The sequence below is a fragment of the Haliotis rufescens genome, unplaced genomic scaffold (genome assembly GCF_023055435.1).
Source record: "Haliotis rufescens isolate VD_foot unplaced genomic scaffold, xgHalRufe1.0.p SCAF_50, whole genome shotgun sequence".
Lineage (NCBI taxonomy): Eukaryota > Metazoa > Mollusca > Gastropoda > Lepetellida > Haliotidae > Haliotis > Haliotis rufescens.
Genome location: NW_025964224.1, coordinates 528,190 through 546,637, shown reverse-complemented (window position 1 = coordinate 546,637; position 18,448 = coordinate 528,190). Strand labels below are relative to the sequence as shown.

Sequence of the window (18,448 nt, the reverse complement as noted above, 5' to 3'; positions counted from 1 at the left end):
CTTTATCCTGCCGAGAAACCTACCCATGATGTCCGAGTAATTAAAATGTAGATATACTGTTACATAATGTCCGAGTAATTACAATGTAGATATACTGTTACAATATGTCAGTGTAATTACAATGTAGATATTGTTACATTATGTCCGAGTAATTACAATGTAGATATAATGTTACATTATGTCAGAGTAATTACAATGTAGATATACTGTTACATTATGTCCGAGTAATTACAATGTAGATATACTGTTACATTATGTCCGAGTAATTACAATGTAGATATAATGTTACATTATGTCCGAGTAATTACAATGTAGATATACTGTTACATTATGTCCGAGTAATTACAATGTAGATATAATGTTACATTATGGTCAGAGTAATTACACTGTAGATTTAATGTTACATTATGTCCGAGTAATTACACTGTATATTTAATGTTACATTATGTCCGAGTTATTACAATGTAGATATACTGTTACATTATGTCCGAGTAATTACAATGTAGATATAATGTTACATTATGTCCGAGTAATTACAATGTAGATATAATGTTACATTATGTCCGAGTAATTACAATGTAGATATAATGTTACATTATGGTCAGAGTAATTACACTGTAGATTTAATGTTACATTATGTCCGAGTAATTACACTGTATATTTAATGTTACATTATGTCCGAGTTATTACAATGTAGATATACTGTTACATTATGTCCGAGTAATTACAATGTAGATATACTGTTACATTGTGTCTGAGTAATTACAATGTAGATATACTGGTACATTACGTCCGAGTAATTACAATGTAGACATACTGTTACATTATGTCCGAGTAATTACAATGTAGATATACTGTTACATTGTGTCTGAGTAATTACAATGTAGATATACTGGTACATTACGTCCGAGTAATTACAATGTAGATATACTGTTGCAATATGTCCGAGTAATTACACTGTAGATTTAATGTTACATTATGTCCGAGTAATGACAATGTAGATATACTGTTACATTATGTCAGAGTAATTACAATGTAGATATACTGTTACATTGTGTCTGAGTAATTACAATGTAGATATACTGGTACATTACGTCCGAGTAATTACAATGTAGATATACTGTTGCAATATGTCCGAGTAATTAGAATGTAGACATACTGTTACATTGTGTCTGAGTAATTACAATGTAGATATACTGGTACATTAACTGTGTTGCCTTAAACTACAGGCAGGTCTACTTCACAGATATAGGGGTGGGCCTCGTCGCATCCGACGTCTCCCCATTCGTAGTTGGCGTTAGCGTATTGAAGCAGTAGACAGTCCTGGTCGTTGGCAACGTTGTTGGGCTGTCCCTGATGCCAGTCGCTGTACGCACTCTGGTAGGGAGTGCCGGTGTCTGTCCAATCAAAATGGCCCTCGGATCTTTCGTCATTTCCGGTTGTGTACCAGCCATTGCTACCAGCTGCATTCAACACTAAGAACAAAGAATGGTTGTGAAGTAACGCATCGCGCAAACAAATAACACGTTATGTCATGGTAGACTAAAGTATAGTACATTCAACTGTTAACCTGTGTGTGTCGGAACGTACACCAGAACAGATCACGTGGTCAGTGGCAGCCTAACCTTTTACTTCTCCCATCATCCCCCGCACAAGACACTTCCTGTCCCTTAGCACATATACAATGTGTGCCCCTTACCAAATATGGTATCAGAATACCTTTCAGTGATACAGAAGTTAAAGAACACGATGAATGTGACGACTATGAACTGTTTAGCAGAAGACATTATTCATGCCTGTATGTGACAAACTCTGGTTGTATTACGCCACTTACAAGAGAATGTCACACAAAAGATATGCACGCTTTTCCCACTTTTACCTCCCCGCTCCTCCTCTCTAGGTCTCACACTCTCTATCACCACCGTCCTTTTTCTCTATGGATCAGTGGGGGGCACGGGTGGCCCAGTCGTCTAAGGCGCCGCGATTCGCTGTGCAGAGTTGCGTCCCTTGGGCACGCCAGAAACCTATGATTGTGGGTTCGAATCCCGGTTCGCCCCGATTATGTTTCTAGGTTTGTCAGCACCATACCCGTGCTCGTGGGTTTCACCGAAGTGGTAAACGTCTAAGACCTGCATCACTTCGGGCTTTCCTCCCACATTAAGCTGACACGGCGTGATGTAACTGGAATACTGTTAAAAGCGGCGGCAAATCCAACTCACTCATTCTATGGATCACTGCCATTCTTACACACGTTCTCTTTCTATCACTACCATTCTATCCCTCACTTCCATTCTATATTTCTCTGTCACTACCACTCTCTCTCTCTCTTGATGGAATATTGCTAAAAGCGGCATAAAACCATACTCACTCACTCTCTCTCCCACTGTCTCTTTCCCTCTGCACATTTGCAAGACTTATAAAATATCTGACGAGTTAAAAATAACACACAAAGCTAATACAGAAGAAATATTCACGTCAAGTGGACCTGTTTGACTTAGTGGTGAGACAAAAAAAATGAGACAAGGCAAGTAATAAAGCTATATATTGAAACTGTGCATCTCACAAACTGCAGCTCGTTCACCGGACAGACACTTCCCTGAAAGTTACAGTGAGCGTCTACGTGAGCATGGGCAGCCTGAACGTACCAGCACTTAGTTTGATGGTGCTCACAAGGAAGTCCTGCTCTTCCTTAGATGTGATCGCCACCAGGTGTGAGGTGGCGCCCTCTTGCCGGCAGGCCTCAGCACTCTTGTACCAGGGTTTAGGAGTTGTGTGGAAAGTGTAGCACGAGGAAGAGTTAGCTCCCCTCCGTGTTACTGCTCCCGGTTGACAGGTGGGGATATCTTGACAACAGAGGGGGTAAGAAGCCGGTTATTAGTCTGCAACAGTAACGACGGGTGCTTACAACACGAGGCTCACTACAGGGTTCATGTCTCCAGTTGCGTGTCCTTAAACATCTGCACAGTAAGGCGCAGCTGTGAAGCGAGGCAGTTAGCGCATTAACTCATTGCCCTGAAGACCTGGGTTCGACTTCCACAACGGTACAACGTGTCTGGCGGACGTACATGCAACGAAGTGTGATTTACCTGATGTACGGAGTGCTGCTGTAGGAAGTGAGTGGATGCCGCCTGCAGCAGTCTGTTCGGTAACGGGGACAATCACAATGAGCAAACACATGGAGGACACGAACAGTGTGACAGTGAACAGGGAGCGGTAAATCGACCTTTAACAGTGAAGAGGGTGCGGTGAATATACCGTATGTCAGTGACTAGAGGACAGTCGGTGGTGAATATACCGTATGTCAGTGACTAGAGGACAGTCGGCGGTGAATATACCGTATGTCAGTGACTAGAGGACAGTCGGCGGTGAATATACCGTATGTCAGTGACTAGAGGACAGTCGGCGGTGAATATACCGTATGTCAGTGACTAGAGGACAGTCGGCGGTGAATGTACCGTATGTCAGTGACTAGAGGACAGTCGGCGGTGAATGTACCGTATGTCAGTGACTAGAGGACAGTCGGCGGTGAATGTACCGTATGTCAGTGACTAGAGGACAGTCGGCGGTGAATGTACCGTATGTCAGTGACTAGAGGACAGTCGGCGGTGAATGTACCGTATGTCAGTGACTAGAGGACAGTCGGCGGTGAATATACCGTATGTCAGTGACTAGAGGACAGTCGGCGGTGAATGTACCGTATGTCAGTGACTAGAGGACAGTCGGCGGTGAATGTACCGTATGTCAGTGACTAGAGGACAGTCGGCGGTGAATATACCGTATGTCAGTGACTAGAGGACACTCGGCGGTGAATATACCGTATGTCAGTGACTAGAGGACAGTCGGCGGTGAATATACCGTATGTCAGTGACTAGAGGACAGTCGGCGGTGAATGTACCGTATGTCAGTGACTAGAGGACAGTCGGCGGTGAATGTACCGTATGTCAGTGACGAGAGGACAGTCGGCGGTGAATGTACCGTATGTCAGTGACTAGAGGACAGTCGGTGGTGAATATACCGTATGTCAGTGACTAGAGGACAGTCGGCGGTGAATGTACCGTATGTCAGTGACTAGAGGACAGTCGGCGGTGAATGTACCGTATGTCAGTGACTAGAGGACAGTCGGCGGTGAATATTCCGTATGTCAGTGACGAGAGGACAGTCGGCGGTGAATGCAGCGTCTCAGTGAAGTCAGTGGTGAATGTAGCGTCTAAGTGAACACTCGGTGGTGAATGCAGCGTTTCTCATTTTACACTCGGTGGTGAATGTAGCGTCTCAGTGAACACTCGGAGGTGAATGTAGCGTCTCAGTAAACAGTCGGTGGTGAATGTAGCGTCTAAGTGAACACTCGGAGGTGAATGTAACGTCTCAGGAAACAGTCAATGGTGAATGTAGGGTCTCAGTGAACACTCGGAGGTGAATGTAGCGTCTCAGGAAACAGTCAATGGTGAATATAGCGTCTCAGTGAACAGTCGGTGGTGAATGTAGCGTCTCAATGATCACTCGGTGGGGGATGTAGCGTCTCAGGAAACAGTCAATGGTGAATGTAGCGTCTCAGTGAACACTCGGTGGTGAATGTAGCGTCTCAGTAAACAGTCGGTGGTGAATGTAGCGTCTCAGTAAACAGTTGGTTGTGAATGTAGCGATTCAGTAAACACTCGGTGGTGAATGTAGCGATTCAGTAAACACTCGGTGGTGAATGTAGCGTCTCAGTAAACACTTGCTGGTGAATGTAGCGTCTCAGTAAACACTCGGTGGCTAATGTAGCGTCTCAGTAAACAGTCGGTGGTGAATGTAGCGTCTTAGTGAACACTCGGAGGTGAATGTAGCGTCTCAGGAAACAGTCAATGGTGAATGTAGCGTCTCAGTGAACACTCGGAGGTGAATGTAGCGTCTCAGTAAACACTCGGTGGTGAATGTAGCGTCTCAGTGAACACTCGGTGGTGAATGTAGCGTCTCAGTAAACAGTCGGTGGTGAATGTAGCGTCTCAGTAAACAGTCGGTTGTGAATGTAGCGATTCAGTAAACACTCGGTGGTGAATGTAGCGATTCAGTAAACACTCGGTGGTGAATGTAGCGTCTCAGTAAACACTCGGTGGCTAATGTAGCGTCTCAGTAAACAGTCGGTGGTGAATGTAGCGTCTTAGTGAACACTCGGAGGTGAATGTAGCGTCTCAGGAAACAGTCAATGGTGAATGTAGCGTCTCAGTGAACACTCGGAGGTGAATGTAGCGTCTCAGTAAACACTCGGTGGTGAATGTAGCGTCTCAGTGAACACTCGGTGGTGAATGTAGCGTCTCAGTAAACAGTCGGTGGTGAATGTAGCGTCTCAGTAAACAGTCGGTTGTGAATGTAGCGATTCAGTAAACACTCGGTGGTGAATGTAGCGATTCAGTAAACACTCGGTGGTGAATGTAGCGTCTCAGTAAACACTTGCTGGTGAATGTAGCGTCTCAGTAAACACTCGGTGGCTAATGTAGCGTCTCAGTAAACAGTCGGTGGTGAATGTAGCGTCTCAGTAAACAGTCGGTGGGGAATGTAGCGTCTCAGTAAACAGTTGGTTGTGAATGTAGCGATTCAGTAAACACTCGGTGGTGAATGTAGCGATTCAGTGAACAGTCGGTGGTGAATGTAGCATCTCAGTAAACAGTTAATGGTGAATGTAGCGTCTCAGGGAACAGTGAATGGTGAATGTAGCATCTCAGTAAAAAGTCGATGGTGAATATTATTATCACTGACATTTTTGCTATTACCGCTGCTATATATTTTCTACTGCCATTTTGTACTTCTGATATATTGTGTACTGCCATAGTAATTACTTTGCAGTAATTTTTGTTGGTATAATATAAATATTCAATGTATACCATTTCTTTGTTTTTTGATGGTTTCACACTGTATACTTGTATGTATAGATTTCTGGGTTAACTTATGTTCACAACTTGAAAGTCGACACGGAACAATGAAGTGTGTGTCAGTGAAGAGGTGACGGTGAATGTAGCGTGTGTCGACGACTAGCCGCGGTGTTTGTGGCGCTTGTATAATGTGAACCTACGTTTGCACGTTGTGTTGTACACGTATACATCGTCGATCGCTATGTTTTCTCGTGTGTTGCGTGAATGGTAGAATGGGTGAAATGACCATCTGACCATGTAGGCATCAGTCATTGCTGCAAACACCACCTGGAATATAACAGGAGATTAACGTTCACTGCACAAAAATCTAAAACGTGAAATACACGTTAGATCGTTGTGGCGTCAATGCGTTGTCGTTCAGTAAGGGAAGGTCAATGTCTTGTTGTTCAGTGGGGGAACGTCAGTGCTTTGATGTTCAGTAGGGGAACGTCAGTGCCTTGTTGTTCAGTGGGGGAACGTCAGTGCTTTGTTGTTCAGTGGGGGAACGTCAGTGCCTTGTTGTTCAGTAGGGGAACGTCAGTGCTTTGTTGCTCAGTAGGGGAACGTCAGTGCTTTGTTGCTCAGTAGGGGAACGTCAGTGCCTTGTTGTTCAGTAGGGGAACATCAATGCCTTGTTGTTCAATAGGGTAGCGTCAATGCTTTGTTGTTCAGTAGGGAAACGTCAATGCCTTGTTGGGGGTCGTCTAAGGCGCCGCAATTCGCTGTGCAGAGTTGCGTCCCTTGGGCACGCCAGAAACCTATGATTGTGGGTTCGAATCCTGGTTCGCCTCAATTATGTTTCTAGGTTTGTCAGCACCATGCCCGTGCTCGTGGGTTTCATCGAAGTGGTAAACGTCTTAGACCTGCATCACTTCGGGCTTTCCTTCCACATTAAGCTGACACGCCGTGATATAACTGGAATACTGTTAAAAGCGGCGTTAAACCCAACTCACTCACTCACTCACTCAATGCCTTGTTCAGTAGGGTAGCGTCAATGCCTTGTTGTTCAGTAGGGTAGCGTCAATGCCTTGTTGTTCAGTAGGGTGGCGTCAATGCCTTGTTGTTCAGTAGGGTAGCGTCAATGCCTTGTTGTTCAGTAGGGTAGCGTCAATGCCTTGTTCAGTAAGGTAGCGTCCATGCCTTGTTGTTCAGTAGGGTTGCGCCAATGCCTTGTTCAGTAAGGTAGCGTCCATGCCTTGTTGTTCAGTAGGGTTGCGCCAATGCCTTGTTGTTCAGTAGGGTAGCGTCAGTGTCTTGTTGTTCAGTAGGGTAGCATCAGTGTCTTGTTGTTCAGTAGGGCGGCGACAATGCCTTGTTGTTCAGTAGGGTAGCGTCAATGCCTTGTTGTTCAGTAGGGTTGCGTCAATGCCTTGTTGTTCAGTAGGGTAGCGTCAATGCCTTGTTGTTCAGTAGGGTAGCGTCAATGCCTTGTTGTTCAGTAGGGTAGCGTCAATGCCTTGTTGTTCAGTAGGGTAGCGTCAATGCCTTGTTGTTCAGTAGGGTTGCGTCAATGCCTTGTTGTTCAGTAGGGTAGCGTCAGTGTCTTGTTGTTCAGTAGGGCGGCGACAATGCCTTGTTGTTCAGTAGGGTAGCGTCAATGCCTTGTTGTTCAGTAGGGTTGCGTCAATGCCTTGTTGTTCAGTAGGGTAGCGTCAATGCCTTGTTGTTCAGTAGGGTAGCGTCAATGCCTTGTTGTTCAGTAGGGTAGCGTCAATGCCTTGTTGTTCAGTAGGGTAGCGTCAATGCCTTGTTGTTCAGTAGGGTTGCGTCAATGCCTTGTTGTTCAGTAGGGTAGCGTCAGTGTCTTGTTGTTCAGTAGGGCGGCGACAATGCCTTGTTGTTCAGTAGGGTAGCGTCAATGCCTTGTTGTTCAGTAGGGTTGCGTCAAAGCCTTGTTGTTCAGTAGGGTAGCGTCAATGCCTTGTTGTTCAGTAGGGTAGCGTCAATGCCTTGTTGTTCAGTAGGGTAGCGTCAATGCCTTGTTGTTCAGTAGGGTAGCGTCAATGCCTTGTTGTTCAGTAGGGTTGCGTCAATGCCTTGTTGTTCAGTAGGGTAGCGTCAATGCCTTGTTGTTCAGTCGGGTAGCATCAGTGTCTTGTTGTTCAGTAGGGTAGCGTCAATGCCTTGTTGTTCAGTAGGGTAGCGTCAGTGTCTTGTTGTTCAGTAGGGTTGCGTCAATGCCTTGTTGTTCAGTAGGGGAATTTCAATGCCTTGTTGTTCAGTAGGGTAGCGTCAATGCCTTGTTGTTCAGTAGGGTTGCGTCAATGCCTTGTTGTTCAGTAGGGTTGCGTCAATGCCTTGTTGTTCAGTAGGGTAGCGTCAGTGTCTTGTTGTTCAGTAGGGCGGGGTCAATGCCTTGTTGTTCAGTAAGGTAGCGTCAATGCCTTGTTGTTCAGTAGGGTAGCGTTAATGCCTTGTTGTTCAGTAGGGTAGCGTCAGTGTCTTGTTGTTCAGTAGGGCGGCGTCAATGCCTTGTTGTTCAGTAGGGTAGCGTTAATGCCTTGTTGTTCAGTAGTGTAGTGTCAATGCCTTATTGTTCAGAAGGGTAGCGTCAATGCCTTGTTGTTGAGTAGGGGGGTGTTGTTCAGAAGGGTAGTGTCAATGCCTTGTTGTTCAGTAGGGGAATATCAATGCCTTGTTGTTCAGTAAGGTAGCGTCAGTGTCTTGTATTTAAGTAGGGCGGCGTCAATGCCTTGTTGTTCAGTAGGGTTGCGTCAGTGTCTTGTTGTTCAGTAGGGTAGCGCCAATGCCTTGTTGTTCAGTAGGGGGGTGTTGTTCAGTAGCGGAGTATCAATGCCTTGTTGTTCAGTAGGGCAGTGCCAATGCCTTGATGTTCAGTAGTGTAGCGCCAATGCCTTGTTGTTCAGTAGGGTAGCGTCAATGTCTTGTTGTTCAGTGGGGTAGGGTCAGTTTCTTGTTGTTCAGTAGGGTTGCGTCAATGCCTTGTTGTTCAGTAGGGGGGTGTTGTTCAGTAGCGGAGTATCAATGCCTTGTTGTTCAGTAGGGCAGTGCCAATGCCTTATTGTTCAGAAGGGTAGCGTCAATGCCTTGTTGTTGAGTAGGGGGGTGTTGTTCAGAAGGGTAGTGTCAATGCCTTGTTGTTCAGTAGGGGAATATCAATGCCTTGTTGTTCAGTAAGGTAGCGTCAGTGTCTTGTATTTAAGTAGGGCGGCGTCAATGCCTTGTTGTTCAGTAGGGTTGCGTCAGTGTCTTGTTGTTCAGTAGGGTAGCGCCAATGCCTTGTTGTTCAGTAGGGGGGTGTTGTTCAGTAGCGGAGTATCAATGCCTTGTTGTTCAGTAGGGCAGTGCCAATGCCTTGATGTTCAGTAGTGTAGCGCCAATGCCTTGTTGTTCAGTAGGGTAGCGTCAATGTCTTGTTGTTCAGTGGGGTAGGGTCAGTTTCTTGTTGTTCAGTAGGGTTGCGTCAATGCCTTGTTGTTCAGTAGGGGGGTGTTGTTCAGTAGCGGAGTATCAATGCCTTGTTGTTCAGTAGGGCAGTGCCAATGCCTTGATGTTCAGTAGTGTAGCGCCAATGCCTTGTTGTTCAGTAGGGTAGCGTCAATGTCTTGTTGTTCAGTGGGGTAGGGTCAGTTTCTTGTTGTTCAGTAGGGTAGCGTCAGTGTCTTGTTGTTCAGTAGGGCGGCGACAATGCCTTGTTGTTCAGTAGGGTAGCGTCAATGCCTTGTTGTTCAGTAGGGTTGCGTCAATGCCTTGTTGTTCAGTAGGGTAGCGTCAATGCCTTGTTGTTCAGTAGGGTAGCGTCAATGCCTTGTTGTTCAGTAGGGTAGCGTCAATGCCTTGTTGTTCAGTAGGGTAGCGTCAATGCCTTGTTGTTCAGTAGGGTTGCGTCAATGCCTTGTTGTTCAGTAGGGTAGCGTCAGTGTCTTGTTGTTCAGTAGGGCGGCGACAATGCCTTGTTGTTCAGTAGGGTAGCGTCAATGCCTTGTTGTTCAGTAGGGTTGCGTCAATGCCTTGTTGTTCAGTAGGGTAGCGTCAATGCCTTGTTGTTCAGTAGGGTAGCGTCAATGCCTTGTTGTTCAGTAGGGTAGCGTCAATGCCTTGTTGTTCAGTAGGGTAGCGTCAATGCCTTGTTGTTCAGTAGGGTTGCGTCAATGCCTTGTTGTTCAGTAGGGTAGCGTCAATGCCTTGTTGTTCAGTCGGGTAGCGTCAGTGTCTTGTTGTTCAGTAGGGTAGCGTCAATGCCTTGTTGTTCAGTAGGGTCGCGTCAATGCCTTGTTGTTCAGTAGGGTAGCGTCAGTGTCTTGTTGTTCAGTAGGGTTGCGTCAATGCCTTGTTGTTCAGTAGGGTAGCGTCAGTGTCTTGTTGTTCAGTAGGGCGGCGTCAATGCCTTGTTGTTCAGTAGGGTAGCGTCAATGCCTTGTTGTTCAGTAGGGTAGCGTTAATGCCTTGTTGTTCAGTAGGGCGGCGTCAATGCCTTGTTGTTCAGTAGGGTAGCGTTAATGCCTTGTTGTTCAGTAGTGTAGTGTCAATGCCTTATTGTTCAGAAGGGTAGCGTCAATGCCTTGTTGTTGAGTAGGGGGGTGCTGTTCAGAAGGGTAGTGTCAATGCCTTGTTGTTCAGTAAGGTAGCGTCAGTGTCTTGTATTTAAGTAGGGCGGCGTCAATGCCTTGTTGTTCAGTAGGGTTGCGTCAGTGTCTTGTTGTTCAGTAGGGTAGCGCCAATGCCTTGTTGTTCAGTAGGGTTGCGTCAATGCCTTGTTGTTCAGTAGGGGGGTGTTGTTCAGTAGCGGAGTATCAATGCCTTGTTGTTCAGTAGGGCAGTGCCAATGCCTTGATGTTCAGTAGTGTAGCGCCAATGCCTTGTTGTTCAGTAGGGTAGCGTCAATGTCTTGTTGTTCAGTGGGGTAGGGTCAGTTTCTTGTTGTTCAGTAGGGGGATGTTGTTCAGTAGGGGAATATCAATGCCTTGTTGTTCAGTAGGGTAGCGTCAATGCCTTGTTGTTCAGTAGTGTAGCGTCAATGCCTTGTTGTTCAGTAGTGTAGCGTCCATGCCTTGTTGTTCAGTAGGGTAGCGTCAATGTCTTGTTGTTCAGTGGGGTAGCGTCAATGCCTTGTTGTTCAGTAGGGTAGCGTCAGTTTCTTGTTGTTCAGTAGGGTAGCGTCAGTGTCTTGTTGTTCAGTAGGGTTGCGTCAGTGTCTTGTTGTTCAGTAGGGTTGCGTCAATACCTTGTTGTTCAGTGGGGAATCTTCAATGCCTTTGTGTGTAGGGTAGCGTCAGTGCTATGTTGTTCAATAGCAGAACGTCAGTGCCTTGTTTCTCAGTAGGGGAACGTCAGTGAATGGTTGTCACTTTTCATACCAACACACCATCACATCAACAAATCATCCATGTCAACACACCATAATCACCAACACACCTTGAAAGGATGTCCTGTGAATTCAGGGTCTACGTTGATCTCGCCAAGATGCCATGTTTGTCCTTGGTTGCCATAGCTACGCCATATGGGATAACCAAGACCTGAACCAACCTGTAGCAAACAAAACCCAGGAAGACCTACAATACAATTAAATAGACACTAGCAGCCCAACAGATCTGCACAAGCATGTGTTCTGTGTATGTATGAAAAATAAAGTGTTCTTATTGAAGAGTCTGAGAGTAAATGGAACTTCAATCTTCAAGTTCATAACAGACAGATACATTCTCAGTAATCAACGTGTCTTCAGACAGTTGGTTCAAATAACTGTCCATACCCTTTCTAACAAACTTAGACCTGGATCTGGTGTCTGCCCTGTACATGTTGTACCAACCTTGGCGTACACCTGGAGAGATCTGGTGTCTGCCCAGTACATGTTGTACCAACCTTGACGTACACCTGGAGAGATCTGGTGTCTGCCCTGTACATGTTGTACCAACCTTGACGTACACCTGGAGAGATCTGGTGTCTTCCCTATACATGTTGTACCAACCTTGACGTACACCTGGAGAGATCAGGTGTCTACCCTATACATGTTGTACCAACCTTGGCGTACACCCGGAGAGATCTGGTGTCTGCCCTGTACATGTTGTACCAACCTTGACGTACACCTGGAGAGATCTGGTGTCTGCCCTGTACATGTTGTACCAACCTTGACGTACACCTGGAGAGATCTGGTGTCTTCCCTATACATGTTGTGCCAACCTTGACGTACACCTGGAGAGATCTGGTGTCTACCCTGTACATGTTGTACCAACCTTGACGTAGACCTGGAGAGATCTGGTGTCTTCCCTATACATGTTGTACCAACCTTGACGTACACCTGGATAGATCAGGTGTCTACCCTATACATGTTGTACCAACCTTGACGTACACCTGGAGAGATCTGGTGTCTGCCCTATACATTATCTACCAACCTTGACGTACACCTGGAGAGATCTGGTGTCTGCCCAGTACATGTTGTACCAACCTTGACGTACACCTGGAGAGATCAGGTGTCTGCCCCGTACCTTATCTACCAACCTTGGCGTAGACCAGGAGAGATTTGGTGTCTGCCCCGTACATTATCTACCAACCTTGGCGTAGACCAGGAGAGATCTGGTGTCTGCCCAGTACATTATCTACCAACCTTGGCGTAGACCAGGAGAGATCTGGTGTCTGCCCTATACATGTTGTACCAACCTTGGCGTAGACCAGGAGAGATCTGGTGTCTGCCCCGTACATTATCTACAAACCTTGGCGTAGACCTGGAGAGATCTGATGTCTGCCCAGTACATTATCTACAAACCTTGGCGTAGACCAGGAGAGATTTGGTGTCTGCCCCGTACATGTTGTACCAGAACCTGACACAGTAGGCGGGAGCGGGGCGGAAGTCAGGGGAGGCGAGGTAGAATGTTCTGTTCCGTTTGTTGTAATCGTAATCTCCTGACGTCGGATCACTGTACATGTAGCTTCCTGTAAGGTTACACAATAAACGAATATTTCTTTATTTAAGGAATGTGACTTCGACAAACACACTAACGGAACCCGACCTGTACATTTCGCTGTACCATTCAAACGTCGCCTCAAAACTCCATATGGTGATCTATATAGCCTTAAGCTACTTATACAAATTCTTGTGAAGAAAGTGTCTGATTTAGAAGGAATCTGTGTTTGGCACATTCCACTGTAGAGCATGAAATCAGAAAGTTAAGTTAAAGCTGTAAATAGTTATGGCGTGGATCAATAACTTGTCTTGATTTGTTTACTGAAGCGCGATTGTTAGTTCTGATGGTGATAAAACGTTTTAAGTTCGAATCTATTTTCCACAATTCTGATTTACAGGTAATGGAGGATCTATAAAACAAAGTAATTAACATAAGGTTATCATTAATTTAAGTTGGTTATACATCCGTGGATTTCATTACTTATTTCGGCAAGCTAAATATAGATTAAATGTAGGAACCTTTCCGAAGGCGAACTCAAGGTTGACACAACTGTTTGTTTGTTTGTTTGTTTCACGAGCATCGATCTCGTTATACCATAACTGCACCAAGCAAGCCAGCGAGTCTGTCAAACCGATTCCTTTAGTCGTTTCCTACGACAAGCATGAGATGCGGAAGACCAATTCTAACCCGGTTCTTCGCGGGTAATATACTCTGTAAAAAAAAGAAACGCAAAAGGAGGAAAATCGTAAATATCTGACAGAGTGTTGCTGACATCAATACAACATTAAGACCAAATATGAATTGGTCAATTCTGCATGGATTAGGATTGATTTGTGCAGAGAGAAGGAGGTACTGCAGAAATTTGGTGAAAAGAAGGAACAATCGCAAAAACACAACCACGTGAGAGCCTGACACTGAAACACACCTGATGACATGCAGGTGCAACATCACTTGTTGGTCTATAGAAACGTTGGGTTTTCATTTGCATGTCATCACAATCTTACAGCAAGTGAACAGCGAAAGCATGCCACGACTGACGGAAGCCCAACGCAACAGCGCCATCGTCCGACTGCAAACAGGAAAATCATCTTCAGATGTAGTCAGGTTTTTCCACGTCACGCCAAGCAACTTACAAGACTGTGAAACCGTTATCAGACACACGGGACAACCTGTGGACTGGCTGACATTGCTTGTTTGGAGACCAAGGACGCCTCTACAGTTGTTAAGGTCTCGGGTCAGGTTGGCGATTTCCTCCTTAAAGTTCTGGATTAAATTGGCGGATTGCTGTACAAGGTGCGCCAGGTTCGCTTGCGAGGTGTTCAGTTCAGCCTCTTTGTTTTCCAGTGCTTGCAGTAGCTGGTCCCTCTCATTGGTCGTTTTGTTCAGTGGGACAGACGATGATTGGCTAATTCCCAGTTTCTGCTGAAACTCATGCATCTGCTTGACGAGTTCGTCGACCACGCCCTGTAGATTGTTCATATTGCCCTGGAACAATCGAAGTCTTTTTAACATGTGTGACGAACGGCATTGAGAAAAAAAAAACCTAGGGAATTCGACTAACTTAATTAGTCAAAGAAGCCGGAAGGTTAGTAAACAATGTATTTACTACCCTACCTGGTAGATTGCACGAAGATTCTAAAGATTGGTAAATATCACTTGTTTAATTAATATAATCACCAATTAAATGGCATGTCGGTAAACTGTGTGTACCTTCAAATGTATTTAGATTGGCAAGGAAATCTTTTTCCTTGATGCCAAAACCAGAAATATAATGAAGGTTATTAAATATTGGTTCATGTAGCTCACTTTCTGATGATCTCATGAAATTGTAATAACAATAACTTCGCAGATTCGCATATGAATAGCTCTGTAGTAGCCTCATTACACAAAGGCATAAAGAGAATGTACTAGGTTATGTAGCTCACATCATATATAGTATATGATATCGGTAAAAAGTACACCTTAGAATTATATGTCAGGGGCTACAAATTTAAAAGATTAAAATCTATAAATAACAAACTGCACTACTAGTGAACATGATTGATATGTGCATAAAAGTTGGTGAATCTCTGTCGCATGGTTTAGAAGATATGCTCCATCAATTTTCAATTTAAATTGAAAAAAGAAAAAGAAAAAAATCTGTTAATAGCAAAGGCACCACTACATTACCTGCTTGATAGGTGTAAAACCTTTTGAGAAGCTAAGTTGTATGGTTCAGGAGATATGGTCCGGACAAGAGCACTACCCTCAAATTTCCTAAGTTCATCATATTTCCATGGAAACGACAAAAATATAAAATTCTAAAAATCTCTAAATAGCAAAAGGCACTTCTAATGAGCCTGATTGTTAAGTGTACCAAGTTTTGTGAAGCTAGGTTGTACGGTTTAGGAAATATGCTCCGGACAAGAGCAGTACCCTCAAATTTCCTAAGTTCATCATATTTCCATGGAAACGACAAAAATTTAAAATTCTAAAAATCTCTAAATAGCAAAAGGCACTACTACTGAACCTGATTGGTAAGTGTACCAAGTTTTGTGAAGCTAGGTTGTACGGTTTAGGAAATATGCTCCGGACAAACAATGATTACAGACGGACGGACGGACGGACAGACAGACAGACATACTGATGGCTATATCCCCCCGTCATTATATGTCGGGGGGATAACAAGCTTATTGTGACTAGGAAAATTGACACAACAGTATCTGTAGCGTGGTAGCGTGACGAACTACAAATCAAGAGGTTGCAGGTTCGAATCCTACCGAGGTATGAAAAATGTTTGTATTCATAAATTAGCTGTTGCTGTATGCCTAATAGTATTCTGCTTACACAGGAAGCTGACAATGAAAGCATATCTGATTACTACCTAACCTATTTTATTTTGTGACGATGGGCCACCTCGTACAAGAATACTTGCTGATAAGTAAACTCTACCAAAATGTAGAGAAATTCATCTAGATAGTAAACTTTGAACACTATTATTGTCAGTGAAAGTGAATCACAGAAGGACCGAATGTAGCTTCATAATTGAAATATACCCCTACATATTGCATTAAAATGAGTTGGACAAATGAGTTATAACACAGCGTAGTTACAAACACAAGACACTTATATGCACATTTAGTATTTCTAAAGCATTCTCCAGTGGAGAAACACAACTCTGAGGCCAAAACACACCTCTAGAAATCATTTAAGGACAAATGCGTTCACAGGTCAAGTTGTGCCACAACACAGCAGAAAACTGCCACGTGACACTCGGCTCACGTCACAACGACATGGGCATGAGGCAGGACCTCCCAGCAGGAGGTTGTTAGTGCCATGAATGATCCAAGAACCATCAATAGACTGGGGGCGACAGGTCTACATCAGGAAGACACAGAGATAACACCCCTGCACACGATGGCTACTTAAGGTTCCAGCATGTCAACTTCCTGAGGCAAGGGAGTGAACTGACTATAACACTGGACTTGTATAGTCACTTAACTCCCTTGCCTCGGGAAGATGCAACATGTGCGTGGTCTGTTCATTCCATCCACCATCACCAGCGAAAGGGTCCATTTGGCGGGAAAGCGTGATGGTGTGAAAACATTGCAGGTAATTTAACTGGTGTTCTCTACAAGGATAAAGCCCTCCAGTACGACACTGACAGACTTCAGTTTGCCTGGGTATTAAAGAAATATTCATATTCACTAGATCTGTCCCTGATCAAACATGCTTGGGACATCCTCAATCGTAGTGTCGGTCAGACGCAGCTATCACCACAGGCGCACCGTGACCTCCTCCACTACAGGAATAGTGGCAGGACACTGTCAGGATCGAAATGTGTATATGGGTAGACGTGGCAAGGCTGTCATGGATGCCCGTGGTCTTTCGCACCGGAGTAAATGACAAGGGAGATAACTCATGTAACCACCACCTGCTCCTCGAGATGACGTCAGCTGAATAGATTCTTTGTTGGCGTGCACTCAGTATCGCTTCTTGGCATAAATGGATTTTGTTTAGATATTTATACCAATCAAACGTTTCTTTTTTTATGAGTATAGTTCAGGAGACGTAGTAAAACACAGGGATTGAGATGAAAGATCTGGAATATAGAGATACACTCCTGCTGTAACACCGAAAGAAAATGAGAATTAGTCAAATTGATTGTACAGAAAAAGACGACCCTGAAAGCCAATTTGACTTCGCAATTAGTCAAAACTCATTATTCCCAAGTATAAGTCAAATTAACCATTCATGAATCCAACTGACTGATCATTTTTGTCATAATGATTAGCGACAGAAGTCAAATTGACTTTTAACTAAAAACATCAGTGTGATGATACATAAATCGGCTGACCAAATATTATGTTACTTTTAATAATATAACATTAACACCGCTTTGAACGAAGTACAGTTACTTATTTCCGTCAGTATATATTCGCTCCTGGCTTTCAACTTGATTCCAAGTACATGCTGAAAACAGACAACTCTGTACAGAACAAAGGGATGACGTCACAGGTGTATAATTCGTGTTTCCAATTTTTTACGAGCCACTCTGATCAGTTGATTGTCAATGATAAGTTGACTAGGTCAGGCGCTTGTTTTACCAGGTGACCTAGTCAAGTTGACAAGGTTGAGGATTAACTTTGCTATCTATGGGTAAACTTTGATGTACTCGACGTCGTTTTAGCTGGAAGTGGCCGTGTCATGTCGGTTTCTGTCGCTTATGAAGAGGACAATCAGTTATCCGAAATACTCTCAACAAGAGCTTTTAAAGCGAATGCTCCACTCTGCAGAAACACACCATTATGACTAGCCCACAGACAAGCAGCCCCACCTGTACGCCATTACAGCAGGTGTTGGTCCCCCCTCCGGTAGTGGTCGCTGTTCCATGGGCATCACATTTACCCTCATGTCCCAGTTTGACGTTGTAGACACATTGGTTGTTCATGAAGCTGCAGCCAGGCTCGAACACGGCGAGAGAGGACGACAGAAGCAGTGTCGTTGTTGCCAAAACCAGCCTCGCCATCTTGATGGTGTCCTCTGTATTGTGTTATCTGAGATGCAGATTGTTTGTGACAACTATTAACTAGCTCATGGTGATATCCCGTAACTGATAGTGTCATATACGTCCGACGCATAGGACGTCTGCAATGTAACCTGCATGTGCACAACTGTGTCTAACTTTATCTAACTGTGTCTAACTACCAACAGCAGCGCCCTGTGAAGATCCCGGTTAGGACTGGTCTTCAGCAACTCATGCTTTATGTAAGAGGCGACTAACGGGATAGGGTCAGCTCTTGGTTGATGCATGTAATCGTATCTCAATTGCTTAGATCAAAGCTCATGGTGTCAATCACTGGATTGTCTGGCCCGGACTCGACCACCGTCAGACAGCTGGAATATTGCTGAGTTCAACGTTAAACAACAAACAAACAAACACAACAAATCAGTGGTGCTGATTGGTGACGATAACTGGACACAATGTGAGTTGCTGTTTCAGAATATGTTAAAATATTATATATCTGAACACAACTTGATAACGAATTTGTTCGTAAACATAGTAAAGTACTTGACTGAGGACACTGCACAGCAGGTTCTACCAAGGTACGGTTCTGATTAGCCAATGTCCAAAACCAGGGTGAACCTGGGATTCGATCGCTCAAGGATTCTGGCGCGCCCAGTGTGTATATCTCTACATAAATAATGGCGGTGAGCTCT

The 18,448-nt window shown here is 44.6% G+C and overlaps 1 protein-coding gene across 1 annotated transcript; it reads right to left on the bottom strand.

Moving 5' to 3' along the window:
• Nucleotides 1-805: 805 nt before the first annotated feature.
• On the bottom strand, nt 806-17,808 carry LOC124151352. The gene is made up of 8 exons (XM_048384713.1): nt 17,565-17,808; nt 13,910-14,233; nt 13,798-13,817; nt 12,610-12,805; nt 11,265-11,375; nt 6,050-6,176; nt 2,646-2,843; nt 806-1,475 (listed from the first exon to the last, which is right to left on the bottom strand). The coding sequence occupies exons 1-8, from the start codon at nt 17,754-17,756 to the stop codon at nt 1,219-1,221; spliced, it is 1,425 nt and encodes a 474-aa protein (XP_048240670.1). The 5' UTR covers nt 17,757-17,808; the 3' UTR covers nt 806-1,218.
• Between the last annotated feature and the right edge of the window lie 640 nt (nt 17,809-18,448).

Coding starts and splice junctions, on each gene's coding strand:
- LOC124151352 (XM_048384713.1), bottom strand. CDS start 17,756: ATGGCGAGGCTGGTTTTGGCAACAACGACACTGCTTCTGTCGTCCTCT. Junction 12,806..13,797: donor TCGGACGATGGCGCTGTTGC/GTTGGGCTTCCG, acceptor CCTTAAATAAAG/AAATATTCGTTTATTGTGTA. Junction 1,476..2,645: donor CACCATCAAACTAAGTGCTG/GTACGTTCAGGC, acceptor CTTTGTTCTTAG/TGTTGAATGCAGCTGGTAGC.